We start from the raw sequence: 16077 nt of genomic DNA on the forward strand, positions 1-16077 counted from the left end.
GGCCCTGAAGAATGATGCTAAATCTACTCTGTATGTGCTCTATAAAGGGAACAACACAGCCTTGATGACCACACATCTGTTTACAACATAGTTTACTGAATATTTTAAGCCCACTTTGAGACCTGCTGCTCAGAAAACAAGATTCCTTTCAAAATATTACTGCTCACTAGTGATGTACCTGGTCACCCAAGAGCTCTGATGGAGACGTACAACAAGATTAATGTTGTTTTCACTCCTGCTAACACAACATCTATTCGACAGTCCATGAATCAAGGAATAACTCTACTCCCAAGTTTTATTATTTAAAGAAATACATTTTATAAGGCTATAGCTGCCATAGATAGTGATTCCTCTGATGCATCTGGGGAAGTAAATTAAAAACCTTCTGGAAAGGATTCACCATTCTAAATGCCACTAAGAACATTTGTGATTCATGGGAAGAAGGCTAGATATCAACATTAACAGGAGTGTGGAAGAAGGTGATTCCAACCTTCATGGATGGTGTTGAGGGATTCAAGGCTTCAGTGGAGGAAGTGACTACAGATGTGGTGGAAACAGCAAGAGAACTAGAATGAGATGTGCAGCATGAAGATGGGACTGAACTGCTTCAATCTTATGATAAAACTTAAACAGATGACCAAAAGAAAGTGGTTTCCTGAGATGGAATCTACTCTTGGTAAAAACGCTGCAAAGATTGTTGAAATGACAACAAAGGATTTAGAATATTACATAAACCTGGATGATAAAGTAGGGGCAGGGTTTTGCAATTATGAAAAAAGTTCTCCTTTGTGTAAAATGCTATCAAACAGCATTGCATGCTACAGAGAAACCGTTCATGAAATGAAGAGTCAATCAATGTGACAAACGTCATTGTTGTCCTAGTTTAAGAACTTGCCATAGCCACCCCAACCTTCAGCAAGCAGCACACTGTTCAGCCAGCAGCACTAACACTGAGGCAAGACCTCCACCAGCAGACAAATTACAACTTGCTGAAAGCTCAGAGGATGATTAGCATTTTTTAGCAATAAAGTATTTTACAAATAAGGTATGTACATTGTTTTTTTTTTTTAGAAGTAATGCTATTGCACACTTCATAGAATACACTATAGCATAAACTTTTATACACACTGGGAAACCAAAAACTCATCTGACTCTCTTTACTGCAATTTTTGGTTTATTGTGGTCGTGCGTACAGTATCTCTCAGGCATACTGTAAGCAGATTAAGGTTTTCTGAGTTTTCCACCATTCTAGCACTTTCTCCCTCAGGAAATTTACATTTTTTCATTCCTAGTACTACCCAAATTCCTATTCTTAAAAATGGTGTGGGGCAGGGAAATGGAGAGATAGATATTTAAGTGTGTATATCTTTCTTGGAGTCAATGATATTTTTTCCTTCTTTTTCTTCTTCTCAGATGCCTCTTTTAAAACGTGAAAACAAAAATGTAAGCAAGCTATAAACCTTCTTGTACATTAACAAAAAATATTGAGCACTGATGGGATTGTTTTCTATATCTTCCCATTTCCAAATGTTACCACAGCCAGTCTAGTAAACTTTATTATGTCTTTATCCTCCTATGCAGTAGTCTGTCCCACCTTCCTCCTCCTTTCCTTTCATTATTCAAACTTGCAGAGGAAAATATATATAACATAAATGTTTGGTAAAAGAACAGAAACATAAAAGCATTAGGAAAATGACATTTTGGTTTTTATCAATCAAAAATAAAAATAATAAGAAAAATAAGCTTAATGGACTTCCTCCCCCCCCCCCTACATTTTAGTAGCTTTCTAATATTAGGGATCAAGTTGAGGTTTTAGGTCATACACTTTTCCTGCCTTAAACAATTACTGTCCATGAGACAGCTTGAAGGGCAGAAAAGCAGTAAAATATAAATCACAGAACTTTATCATACAACTCTTAGAAGACTTCATAAAGAATTTATTTCAGGAAAAGCTTAAAAGTTCTGTGCCTTCCGAAGACTTTAGGAACTGTTCACAATCACCAAAAAAACAACTTTGGAATCCATGTTTATTTGATAAACCTTTTATAATAACATCATTTAACAGCTGAAGCAATAATCCATAACTTTAAGCTCTCAGACATGCATGATCTTATTTATTCTAGTATAAGACATCAAATTATCTGAAAACAAGCTGACCCTTAATGAATCCTAAGATAAAAATCATTTTTCAAAATCGAACATAGAAAAAGTATTTACTAATATATAAATATCCTCACACAAAATGTTATTTTGATTTTTTTCACAAAATCATTTGCAATTAGTGAGTTAACCATGGCTAAGCAGGGCAGAAGAGCAGATGAAGGATTCAATTCATTAAAACAGTCTTACCTTCTGATGTTTTCCACCGTTTCCATAAATCCTCAACAGTTATATGCTTATCTTCTCTGTGCAGATGGCTGTGTTTATTAGTAGCATCTTTATATTTCATATCTTCTCTGATAAACTATAAAAGAGAAAACACTAAGTTAAGTAAACTTAAATTCACTATTTTATCATCTCTGTAAACTCAGAAACAAAATTTTGAAATTCAGTAGGTGGCAATTTTCAGATAACAACTGGTACATTTTTGGTATTTTATACTCACATTATTCTTACATGTTTGTAAAATATATTTAATAAAATGTTTTCTACTACTAATCATAACAACAACAATGAAAGTATTCATTTAATGCTCATTATTTACCAGGTACTATCCTATATTACAGTATGTCTATACACACATACACACACAGACTCATTTAACCTCATGATAATTCTATATTATGTATCCCCATTTAATAGATGACAAAACCAAGACCCAAAGAAGTAAAATAATTTGCTCCAACTCCTCCTATTTCATATTTTTCTAATTTCCTATTTCTGCCCATTCCTCTTTGTTTTTCCTGATACCTTCAGAATCCAGTAGATTTACCTGGAAAAATCACTGACATTGAGATGTTCAGAAACTGCCCCTAGCTTGGAAAAGGTTCAAGAGCTAGAGAGAAATTCTAGAATGAGAAGCATGATGATGAAAAAAGCAGGGAGGAAGCTTGCCTTGGAAATGGTCCAGTCAGCTGGAACAAATGGCACCTGTTTCATATTTGTGATACACAGGGGTGGAGGGAAGTCCAAGGAAATTCTCTTCACCACATGAACACAAAGAACCTAAAAGTAGAGTTCTGTGGCTTTAGGATCAATGTATTGAAGAAAACAAAGCTAATTTCCATATATAGACTAGATGAGGCATTCTAGCCACTGAATATTTTATATGTTAGTAAGCCTAGGATGAATGTATAGATAACTGCCAAAGTATGTGTTTAAAAAAATAAAAGAATTAAGATATCAAAAAAAAGGCAATTAAAAAAAAAGCTCAGGAATATTATCTATAGTTCACTTAATGTAAAAGAACTATCTGGCTCCCCAAAATGTTGGGTCAAAACTGAAAAATGCACAGAATTGCATTTTCCCTGAAATTATCATTTAAAAATTAATATATGCTTCTGTTTTAAAATATGACCCCAAGATAACACAATTCATAAAAACCACATTGAAGTGTACTCTATATATCTCATACATCTTCAACATTTTGATCACAAATGTGACTAGAAAGCACTAGAATTACTGTATGTTGAAACTAAGTTGGAAAAATTTTGACTGAACCAAATACACTAAAACTCACCAGCTTCCATTAAACCTTATCTCCGTTATGTTTCCTACAGATCACATTTTGACTGTTCAGATTTTTCTAAAACTTCACAGAAAACTGCAAATTATAGAACTGAGGCAGGCTAACTACAGAAATTTTAAAAGCAGTCACCAATAACTGAAAATGCATGAGAAAATGACAAATACTTATTATTTGTTGAAATCTGTGAATTAAATAGGAAAATGGAATCTAAAATTCTATGAGGTAAATCTTCAAATAATGTACTGCAAATAAGGTGGTAAACATGTCCAATGATGTATCTAATTATACCTACTATAGGAAAGGCTGCATCGATATTACAAATACAGAAGTACTCAAATAGATGACTACTGAATATTCTTCCCAAAAACATTCACACAGATGATTTTTTTAAATACATTTTTCTAAACCCATTATGGAATTTACATATCCAGTTTCAGGAAGTTAGCTTTTAGATGATAAGCTGATTTCAGTTCCTTGTATCTCTAACACATATATTATTTGTATTTAGTATTTATACTCTTTATTTTTGATGCTATATATTTTTTCTTATATCTGCATTTATACTTGTATTTCGTATTTGCATTATTTTTATGACAGTGCTTAATAAAATCTGATACATGCTAGTATAGACACATTGAGGGCTCTTTTCAGCCTATACCTCCTTCCCTACCAACACAAGTGTAGATCTCTGAATGAGTTCAGTCATCCCTCCTCAACCTATCACCCATTGCCAAAGCTACGTGACTAAAGGATGGACACCTGACCCAGAAGAAAACAATTCAGAGTACAACCAGGATGAAAGGATTCTATTTCACAAGGAAATGCAATTCAGACCATAAAAGGCTGGGTCACTTGGTGATGGTTCTGGATTTTTAAGATGATAAGGAAACTGGTGTTGAAGGTACCATTTTATGAATAGACAAGATGAACCACGTACAGAGGAAGCCAAAACGTACAGACAGAAAATAATGAAAGAGAACAGAGAGAGAAAGAAATGGCACCAGGAACTGCCTTGATTCTTGAAGACTTCCCCCTTTCAGTTCCTCAGGAGGCCTGGAGTACACAATTCTTTTTTTTTTTTTTTTTTAAAGATTTTATTTATTTATTTAACAGAGATAGAGACAGCCAGCGAGAGAGGGAACACAAGCAGGGGGAGTGGGAGAGGAAGAAGCAGGCTCACAGTGGAGGAGCCTGATGTGGGGCTCGATCCCATAACACTGGGATCACGCCCTGAGCCAAAGGCAGATGCTTAACCGCTGTGCCACCCAGGCACCCCCTGGAGTACACAATTCTTGTCCTGATTTCCATGACATAACAATGATACATAGGTATTTCCCCTTTTATTTTTAAATATACAATTTTAAGATCTCGATACCCAAGGAGAGGTGATTTATCAACACATTTAAGCACTCAGACTCTGGAGTGTGACAGACTATATTCAAAATCTGACTCTACTACTTGTATTCTTTTTAGCCTCATATTTCTCCTTTGTACAGTGAGGAAAATAAAATTACCCACCACATATGGTTATGAAAAAGATTAAATTAAAAATTCATTCTTAGTACACAGAAGTGTTAGGCAATAAAAATAATTTGAGTTGTTACTGCTGTTGAAGTTTAAAGCCTGAATAAATTAGTTTCGCCCTGACTAGATTGGTAGGTTAATATACATCTTGGAAAATATCAGACATTTATAAAGCTACAATTTCCCAATACTCTTAAAACTACCATTTCAGACATTCTGAAACAAAATACATAACACAGAAATGAAAAGGACAACCACAACCTTTTCACTGACAATGTAAGCAGAGATTTTCCCAAAGGACACCTGTCATCAAAACAAGTGTCCAAGGTCTGATATGTGAGTCAGTTAAAGCAAATGGGTTCCTGCAAAAAACTGCAGGGTCTTCCTGTCTTGAAAATAATACTAAAATAGCTCAGTATAATGTCTCAGGGGAAAGAATGCATAACCAGAAGGGACTACTATTAACCGCACTTGTACAGATGAAAAAGGTAAGGCAAAGGGAGGGTTGACAATTTATTCGATTTGATAGAGTTATTTAAGAAAACCAAATACTGGAAGTAAATTTTAAAGAATTCCAAAGTTTAAGTCCTTCACCACTATTCACACCGCTATCCTAACCTTGGATATTCTGGAAAACGCACTGATTCCCAAATTCTTAGAAATGATACCATGCTAATAAAGCATGAATTGCCCCTGTTTCTTCATCCCACAACTGAGCATCCCACAAACTGTGCTTTGGTGGAAAGCATAGACTCAATCTTCAGACTATGAATATCTCAAATGTACTATTTGCTACTGACCTTAGTAAGCTACTTTCCTCTCTGTGCTTCAGTTTTCTCATCAGCAAAATGGTAATAACAGTCATATATCAAAAGTGACTTATTTCACGTGAAGTGTAAAAAACAGTGCTTGGTTTGTAGCAAACACTCAACAACGTCAGCTATTTCATGTAAATCACTTATTTTTTAAAATAACAAGTTAAATCTTTGCCTTGATATGCACACTCTTTCATTCCTGAAGTGGCAGAAGATAACTCTTGAGATACTACAAAACACCATTAATAATCACTGATCTAAGTGTAGTAATATAAAATCTTGCTTGATACCTGGCACACAAAATCCTGTAACAATGCAGAGATACAGGCTAGTACTAAGATATTTGCCTTAATAACTTTGATCCTATCATCTAAGATGGATGATGACACCTATACGAAAACATAAGAGAACGCAGGCAATCTAGAATATGTTTTCATGGAATTAAGAATGAGAAAGGTAAATCACTTAACATCTAAGAAAAAATTCTTCAGAACCTAAATTCAAATATTTTTTTTCAAACATTAAAATTCTATACTAAAGAAAACTTCAAGCTGATCTGGACAGTTTCTATACCTTAACACAAGCATAACTTTACACTTTTGCCCAGTTGCTACAGTATGTTATCAGCCGTAAGTCCCATTCCTTAAGCTCCCAACATCAAAAACCCATCAGTCAAACCCAGTTTACCCACAGTAAATGCACCAATGACCTCCTTAGGATTCTGTTCTGTTCTCACAACAGCTCAGAGTTCAACTGGCCTCACAATGACTCTCAACACCATCTAAGCTACACTGTAGCCTTTTATGAGCTAGGCAGAGAACTGAACCATTATTTATTACACTAATTCAACTGAATGATCAGTTAATAGAGATGACAGATGACAGTCAAACAACGAGTTTACAAAGACCTGTAAAACACAATATATTTATGAGCTGAAGTATACCAGTCATTTGTTTTATAGGAATCAATACATGACCTATATATCATGACTACTCTTCAAGATTACTGTTGATTATAATCCAAAAATCTCTAACAAAATTATCTATGATTCCATCAGTCTATCCAATAGTAAATTTCAAAATAAAAATAAATAAATAAATAAAGTACTATACTATCCTTAAGAACACTAAAATAAGAATCCAAAGACAGAGGCAAATGACTCATCTTCTGTGTTCTTATTTGGAAAATAAAAGGTAAAAAAAATACCTTTAAAAATTATAAATATAAAAAAAGAGCACAGTTTTACAAATATATGGTGAAAATCTGTTGCATTGATTGTTTATCTGTTATTTATTGTTTATTATTATTATTAAAATAAGTAGGTATTGTGGCAAGTAGAGATATACCATAGTCTAGTTTTGGCCCTAGTTTCTGGCCAAAATCTACCATTAGGCTTTGGTCTCAGTTTCTAGAACTCTGAACACACACATACCCACTTAAATGTCTTCCTGCCATCCATGAACTTGTGTGTGAACAATACTCACGAGATCACACAAAAGTCAAAATTATATCCATCAAGCATAACAATAGTAACATATAAGATGAGTCATTCAGATTTAACATTAATATGTGAATTTTACTTTAAGTAGAAGTAAGCATTCAAGATGTAACCAAAAATGTCCTGTTTTTTTACTGGCTAAAATTTAGTAAGTCAGAACTTGTATTTCCAGTTAAGAAGAGGTTACGGACACAAGATTTACCACCCTCCCCCCAAAAACCTAAGAAACCAAATAAAATACATGGAATGATGATTTTCAAGACATTGAACATCAAGACAATAAAGTACAATGATCCCTGGAGACCAAAAACAAAGTATGCCCTGTGACTGCCCTCAATTAATTCCTGAAGAGAACTTCCAGGATAAAGCACAGGAGGAGGGAACCCAAGCAGAGACAGTCCTCTGAGTTGAAAAGAGGGAAGTGGGGGAGAACTAAGGAGGGTAGGGATTATAGTGTAAGTACCAGAGAAGAATGAGCCACAGAGAGAGAAGCTGGATTATCTAGAAAGGGTACCTTGAGTCTTTAGTGACTACTGATCACCCCATGCATGCAAGGAAGCCACAGCAAGCCAAGGAAAAAAGACACACAAAAAATTTAGAGGAAATAGTCTTTGAAGATTACAAAGGACAAGAGATAGTGCTTGTTCCAACAAGACAGAATGGAAAATCTCCTAATATGTAGGTCATCAGGTAGAATACTAAAAAGGGTTTTGCCCTAGTACTGAGGAATACTAACCTCAGACTAAACTACATTGATTCTGCCCCCCAAAAAGCTTATAAATACAAGCCAAGGGGATTAAACTGTTTCTATGTAACTTAACCCTGCACTAGAATAAAGCTTAAGAACACTTTTATGTATATAAAATACTCAGCACCCAACAAGGTAAAATCCACAATGTCTCACATCTAATGAAAAATTACCAGGTACTCTAAGATACAGAAAAAAACAACCCACAACTAGGAGAAAAGTCAATCAAACCAATCCAAAAACGGCAAAGATGAGAGAATTATAAACAAAGACATTAAAATAGTTATTATAGCTATATTCTATATATTCCAGAAACCAGAGTTAATACTGAACATGTTAATGGAGACATGTAAGACTGAAGTGTTTTTTTTAAAAGACCCAAATCAAAATTCTAAACATTAAAACTACAATGACTGAGATGAAAAATACATTAAATGAGATTAATAATAAATATGACAGACTAAAATATCAGCAAACTTAAATATAATAAGCATGAGAAACTATCCAAATCAGATAGTCAGCTGTGGGACAACTTCAAGCAGCCTAACATAAGTGTAATTGGAGTCCATAAGGAGCCAAAAGGGAGTGACAAAAAAATATACTTGAAAAAATAATGGCCATAATTTTTCAAATTTTATTAAAACTATAAACCCACAGATCCCAGAAGATCAATATGCCTCAAGACAAGAAACACAAAAAAAACTACACCAATACACATCATAATCAAATAGCTTAAAACAAGGGTTTAATAAAGAGCGTAATCTAAAAGCAACTGGGTAGGAGAGGGGAGATAAGAGACACAATAGGTACGGAGGAACAGAGATAAGAGGGATAGCAGAATTTCTGTCAGACAAAAAACACAATCCAGAGACCACTTAGGAAGCATATTTAAAGTATGAAAGAAAAAACTGTTAACCTACAATTGTTACCCAACAAAAACATCTTTCAAAATGAAGGCAAAATAAAAAATTTTTCATACATACAAACAGTAAGAGTTTATCACAGGAAGTCCTGTACTGCCAGAAATGTTTTTAAAAGCCCTGTAAGCAGAAGGAAACTAATACCAGATGGAAATCTGAGCATAGTAAGAACAGTTGTGAAGGAATAACAGAGGCAAAAGCTTAAGTGAATTCAAGAAAGAACGAGAGAAGAAAAACAGTACACAAATCCTTTTGAGGGAGCTTGTTGGAAGAGAAGGACAAAGGAATTGGGCAATAACCAAAGGGAGAAATAGATTCAGGAGAAGTTTTTATACTGTTGTGTTTATGAGGTGTGAAAACAACGGCAGGTTTGCATCAGATGGGAAAGATCCAACAGAAAATGGAAAATTGCTGAAAACATTGTCCTAGAGTTGCCAAGGGGAGTAGAGTGCTCAGGTGGAAGAATTCACTTCTGCGAGGGGCATAAACAATGAATCGACAGTAAGAGGAGAGAATATATAGTTTATAGCCATAAATGAAGGTGGATGAGCAACCCCAGTGGCCTCATATGGCCTCTGACAAGGAGAGAGGAAAAACTTCCGTACCCCAATCCTAAGATCTCTGGTTAGTTATCACATCATTAGGATATGATTTTAAACACACCACAAAGCATAGGAAATAGACTAGCAATGGGAAGGTAAAGGAAAATTACTAACCAATTATACTTAATAGATTTTATAGCAACACAAAGATTTCTCTTCACTGTCTTCTACAAAAGAAAGTTAACAGTTCCAAAATTTGAGGATCAAAATGTTCTGTATCATAATTGGGGTGGTAGATACATGGGTATATACATTCGTCAAAATTCATGAAACTGTACAGCTAAAACTTCTGCACTGAATCAAATGTAAAATACACCTCAAATATTTAAACCATCAAGAATTTCAAGAAACTCATTATCTTTTATGGACACAATTTTATTCATTAAAAAAGATATTATTTATTCTAAATGTACTGCTCATCTCCCATGATCATTAAGCCAACCTCTAAGAGATTATATTAACTTGCCATATATTATACTTTGTAAATGTCTTTTTATCATTTTTTGGTTTTTCAGGATAGAAGAGTTTAAAACACTACCATCGGTGACACTCAGGGTTGTAACTACAACCCATTTCTTTGTGTTTTTTTGGTTGTTTCGTTTTGTCATAAGTGAGATTTTATTGCTTATTCTAGGGATTAGTACACAGACATTTCAATTTGTACACAATTCTTCATGTATGGACCAAAGACCTAAAAAATCATGTACTTGTGATTCTTTTTTAAGCAGTTATTCCAGTGACTTTCCAGCTTAATATCTGGAGGTAAATTTTCCTTAACAAGATTATCAAGTACTATTATCTTCAAGTGTTGTACGGTGTTACACTGTTAAGTCCCATTAATTCACAATTTAGTATCATATACACTACATACTCAAATTCTAATCTGTCACAGCACATTAACAAAGTTACTAGGAAAACTGGACTACTACAACTAAAGATGTTACAGAGTGTAAAAATTCTGACAGGGAGGGGCGCCTGGGTGGCACAGCAGTTAAGCATCTGCCTTGGGCTCAGGGCGTGATCCCGGCATTGTGGGATCGAGCCCCACATCAGGCTCTTCCGCTATGGGCCTGCTTCTTCCTCTCCCACTCCCCCTGCTTGTGTTCCCTCTCTCACTGGCTGTCTCTATCTCTGTCAAATAAATAAATAAAATCTTAAAAAAAAAAAAAAATTCTGACAGGGAGAGCCAAGATCAAGGAGTGGTTTTCTTGAGGAAACAATTTTACCAAAAGCAACACAGGAACAGAAGTAATTTAAAATGTTCAAGATGTATTAAATGCATGACTGACTTCAAATTGCCCTTTAGGATGCTTTGTGTTATAGGATATAGAAACTACCCCATCTATGGAATGTCAGGCTGACACCCAAGACAACCAAAGCCTCCCATACGCAATAACCCACTATTTTCTGGCTATACCAAGCAAATGACTTCACTTCTTAAAAAAGCATTTACACGTAAAAAATGGGATACAGTGGGATTCTCTCCTTAAAAATGTTTCTGGAGCTACTAAAAAAACTTGCATTTATGAAACAGTTGATAAAAGTATTCCTCTGGATTGTTTACAAAAGGAGACAGAGACCACTGATAAAGACTTGGTATATGGTATTAATCAGACTGGGCTTCTTTCTCTCCTGTGGTATCAGAGGCAGACTCTCCTCATTTCTAGTTTCTCTGTTTTCTGTAGGTAAGTCTTCCCTTGTTTCAGCCTGTGTTCCCTTTGCACCCCTTTTCCCTTTTATTTGCACTTTTTTATCTGAAGATTTATCCTTTCCTGCTGCCATTTTTTGATTCATTTCCACTTCTACAGAAGCAGGTTTAGGGGACAACCTGATCCTCCTCTTGGCTCCTCCTTTACTGCCCCCTCAGCAGAGCTATCTTCCTCTTGGGCCTCACGATGGCGGGGCAGGTGTGGGCCATGTGCAGGCAGCCCCTGGTGTCCCAAAAGCCTTCACAAACCTGGACTGCCGAGCTGCCATCACTCCTGCCCCCTAGCTGCTGGAACCCCTGTAACCCATTTCTCTGAATATGACAATCCTATACCGGTATCCCAGAAATGCTGGCTTGCTGGGCCTCCTCATTATAGCCTACAGAAGGAGTTCAATTTCCCTCTATCACCACACACATAAGCTATGTAACTAATGTGAGACAGGTAAAACACAGAGTTGGCTAACAGGAAATGAAATGGAAATAGGGTCAAGCTAAACTAGAAAGCAACAAATACGTATCATAGTGCAATCCAAGGGATTTCTCTGGCTTAGAAGAATAACGGAAGAAAACACAATAAACAGGGAAGCTTTATATGGATGAAGTTCCATTTCAGCTAATACTTAAAATTAATCTTATAAGATATAGTTTAACATGCAAAATGGAACAGGAAAAGAATGAGAAAAATCCTGAGTGAAAGGCCTCTCCTGGCATGAGAATACAGATGTGTCCAAAGAGCAGTCTGTCAGCAGTTCACTTTGGGGAGGGTAAGAGTGCATCAAGAAGCTGCAGAGTAAATGATAATGGCTAGAAGGATAAATTATGACCAAACTATAAAAGGTCTTAAATGCCAAATTAAGAAGTCTAGGCTATATATGGTAGACAACAGTGGTAGTTCTCAAAGTGTGATCAACTCTAATGTCAGTGTTCTGAACACATTTAAAGTAGGTTAAGTATATTAAATGTATGTTTGACTTACGGTATTTTCAACTTATGATGGGTTCATTGAGATATAATCCTATTTTAAGTTGAGAAAAAGATGTGTACTCCAGAGCACTCTGTTCCTCTTAACGAGGTCTACCCTCAAGGGCAACTAGTTAACCAGAGCCTAACCTGCAGGGGTATTATCAGAGCCTAACTGACAAGGCTCAATTCAACCCTATCAGTCTCTAGCCTTCCAGTGGGAGAAGAGAAATACCCAATTCCAACTCACTCTAGCCATCCTATTCCACCAAAGGGAAAAGAAAAAACCAAAACTGAGAAACACTTGTGAAGGTCGCAGTCCAGAATCACTGGTTCACTAAAAGACTGGGACCTAATCGTAGGTCTACAGAACACCTCCCCTCCCCACCATATTACTACAGACCTATTTACAGCCGTTTCTTTTATACCATATACCATATCTAGCTCTCAAGAGAAAATGACAAGGCATACCAGAAGGCAAAAAACACCATATGAAGAGACAGAACAAGCATCAGAACCAGATATAGTAGGGACTGATCAGATGAGGGATTTAAATCAACCAAGACTAATACACTGGAGATACTAGTGGATAAAGTAGACATATGGAAGGACAGATAAGCAATATAAGCAGAGATGGATATCCTAAGAAAGAAGCAGAAAGAGATGCTACCGATCAAGAGGAATGGAACACAAATTAAGAATTCCTTTGATGGGCCTATTAGTAGACAGGGCACAGCTGAGAAAAACACTCTGCTCCAGAGGACAGATGTATCAATAGAAACCTGCAGAAACAAAAAGCAAAGAGAGAACTGAAAAAAAAAAAAAAGGCCAGAAGAGAGTATCCAAGGACTGTGAGACAACTCCAAAAGGTATAACATATGTGTAATGGGAGTGCCAGGAGAAGAAACAGAGAAAGAACAGAAGAAATGCCTCAAACAATACAGACTGAGAAGGTCTAGGGCAGTGAAGTCACCCTGTATGATATTATATTGGTGAGTGCATGTCATCTTACATCCATCCAAACCCAGAGAATGCACAACACCAAGACCAAACCCTAATGACGACTACGGACTTTGGGTGATTACGACATGTCAGTGTAGGTTACTCCTTGGTAAAAAAATGTACCAGTCTGGTGGTGATGTTAACAATAAGAGAGAATATACCCCATGTGTGGGGGAAAGGGGTATATGGGAAATCACTGTGCCTTATCAATCTTGTAAACCAAACTGCTTTAAAAAACTTTTTTTTAAAATATAATGGAATGCGTACACTTCAGGGTGCAAGAAAAGTAAGAACAATGAAGAAATCAGCGGAGAAGTAACCAGAAGCAGGAAGAGAAAAAACCAAGCAAGTTCTTTTCAATGCTATCCCTCATGCCACCATACTCCAGTCATACTGAATTATTATTGGCTATTGCATAAATTCGTACCTCATATTCTTGCTGTAATGCTTTTTCCCTCCCCTGACCCTTCCTCTTGGAGCGTCCAGCCCATCATCTACACCTGTAAAAACCATGCCTACTTCCAGAGGCCCATCTCAAGGACACCTACTCCATGCTTTTCTAGATGCTCCTCAAACAAATGTGCACCCTCTCTTCTGAGACATGAGAGCACTTCCACGATTCATGTGTATTCCTAGTACATAATATGCCAGGACACAATACGCCATGACATGCCTTTTATTAGACACACAGAGCCTCATACGCCCTACTAGATGGCAAGCTTATGGAAGTCTATGCCTGTTTTTTCGCTCTGCTCCATATTCAGTACAGTGCTGTACATATAAATAGGAACTTTAAAACATTAGGTGTGTTTTGTTTTTAAAATGAATACTCAACAACGCCCTCAGTCAGGAGCCCAGGCATATTTCCCAAGCCCTTGAAGGAACCAAGTAAAAGAAAAGAAAAGAAAAATGAAAACAAAAAAAGCAGCTAATTTTAAAAATAGTTTTTAAATTCCATAAAAATCCTATACCTCCCTAATTAAGACTTCAAAGAAATTTTAGGAACTTAGGAGATATAAAAATGAAGGTCAGTGGGCAAGGATTAGCACTTAAAGTGAAAGGCTCTCAAATATTTTTTATCAAATTTTTTGAAACATTTTCAGGATCAAGACAAAATATTCCTTCATCTTAAAAAGGTTCTCTTTATCAACTGAGTTTAATAGCCTTATACTTTTAGCCCTCCAGGCCTAATAACCCTGTAAAAAGGCCAGTGGGTATGAGAGGTAATAAAAAGCAAGTCATCAACACTTCTTGGTAATACTAGTACTTTGTCAATGCCATGAGCAAAGTCAAGCCAGGTCAGACCCAGCAAGGAAATACAGGGGTGAAAGGTAGTCTTTAGGGTGAGATAAGGTAGAATCTCCAGCCATGCTTAAGATAACACTCAAGACACAACTGAACATGATTCAGACCAAATACAGGGAAGAAGCAGGTATGAGGTCCTAGTGAAACAGCTGATCTCAATGCCTAAAGTTTCCAACTTAAACTGAAGTCATTAATAGAAATACAGTTCAAAAATGTAACCAAGGATGTTCTTTCATAGTCCAGGGCTCAAAACTAAACAAAAGTTCAAAAAACAACAACTTGGAAGTGTGCCTAAACGTGTTCAGGAGTGAACAGGACTTGGCATGGTTGGGCTCTGGCCCAGTCCCCTAAGCTGTATGACCTAAGTAATCTAATCAAAGCGCAGACTCATCTATAAAGCAGGGATACCACCTGTCTTGCCTATCCCGAAACAACACTGCTGAAGATAATGTGAGACACCATAAATGCTTTATGAACCATGATGTTATAATCAACATATGGTGGGGTTACCCAGAGGATAAGAACAATTTACCTTATATATCCCTGATGTAGCATAGCACCTTACAACCTTAAGGCCACAAGAACAGCTTTCTAGAGCAAAATAGTCTTCTGAAGACCATGGGGTTAGTGACTGCAACATTTACTTCTGAGAGAAATTCTCGCAAGCCAAACAATGGATAGGTGAACAGGAAAATTTAGACTATTATATACAATTCTTCAGATATGAATAATAGGGAAAGCCAGGAATTCACAACAAAAAAAAAGAAAAAGAAAAACAAAACAAAACAAAAACAGGGAGACCTGGGTGGCTGAGTTAGTTAAGCTCCAACTCTTGACTTCTACTCAGATCACGATCTCAGGGTTGTGGGATCAAGCCCCACACTGGGCTCCGTGCTCAGTGTGGAGTCTGCTTGAGATTCTCTCTCTCCCTCTCCCTCTGCCCCTCACCCCACTCATGCTCTTTCTCTAAATAAATAAATTTTAAAAATAAATTCTAGAAATCTGTGAAAGTCAATGAGTTTTATTTTATGTTAATACAGAAAATATTGTTAAACTGTTTTATTTCTAGAGAATAAAAAGAAAAAAAAATCACTTAGCTCTAGGAAAACCAGAATTATGTCAAAGTCTGTCATGTTACTAGAAAACAAGGTGCCCATACATACAGACTTAGCGTGATAAACCGAATTGGAATAGATCCAAGCTTTACTAATAGCACAAACATTCACACAATACTTGGATCAATTTAATAACAATTTAGTAAAGTGAGCAAGACACAAAGGTAATTACACTGGAAAGCAGACTGTGGT

The 16077-nt window shown here is 36.2% G+C and overlaps 1 protein-coding gene and 1 pseudogene across 4 annotated transcripts in view; both read right to left on the bottom strand.

Moving 5' to 3' along the window:
• The window catches only part of STIM2 (stromal interaction molecule 2), a 138458-nt gene that overhangs the window by 56090 nt on the left and 66291 nt on the right, over positions 1-16077 (bottom strand). For all 4 annotated transcript variants that reach the window (XM_087864240.1, XM_045799276.2, XM_045799275.2 and 1 more), the window contains exon 3: positions 2350-2464. In XM_087864240.1, the coding sequence (XP_087720366.1) occupies positions 2350-2464 (115 nt within the window). The remainder of the gene's footprint in view (positions 1-2349; positions 2465-16077) is intronic.
• On the bottom strand, positions 8595-13978 carry LOC148109599 (non-histone chromosomal protein HMG-14 pseudogene; annotated as a pseudogene).

The sequence above is a fragment of the Ursus americanus genome, chromosome 8, assembly GCF_024610735.1.
Source record: "Ursus americanus isolate L20-20 chromosome 8, mUrsAme1.1.p, whole genome shotgun sequence".
Classification (NCBI taxonomy): Eukaryota; Metazoa; Chordata; class Mammalia; order Carnivora; family Ursidae; genus Ursus; species Ursus americanus.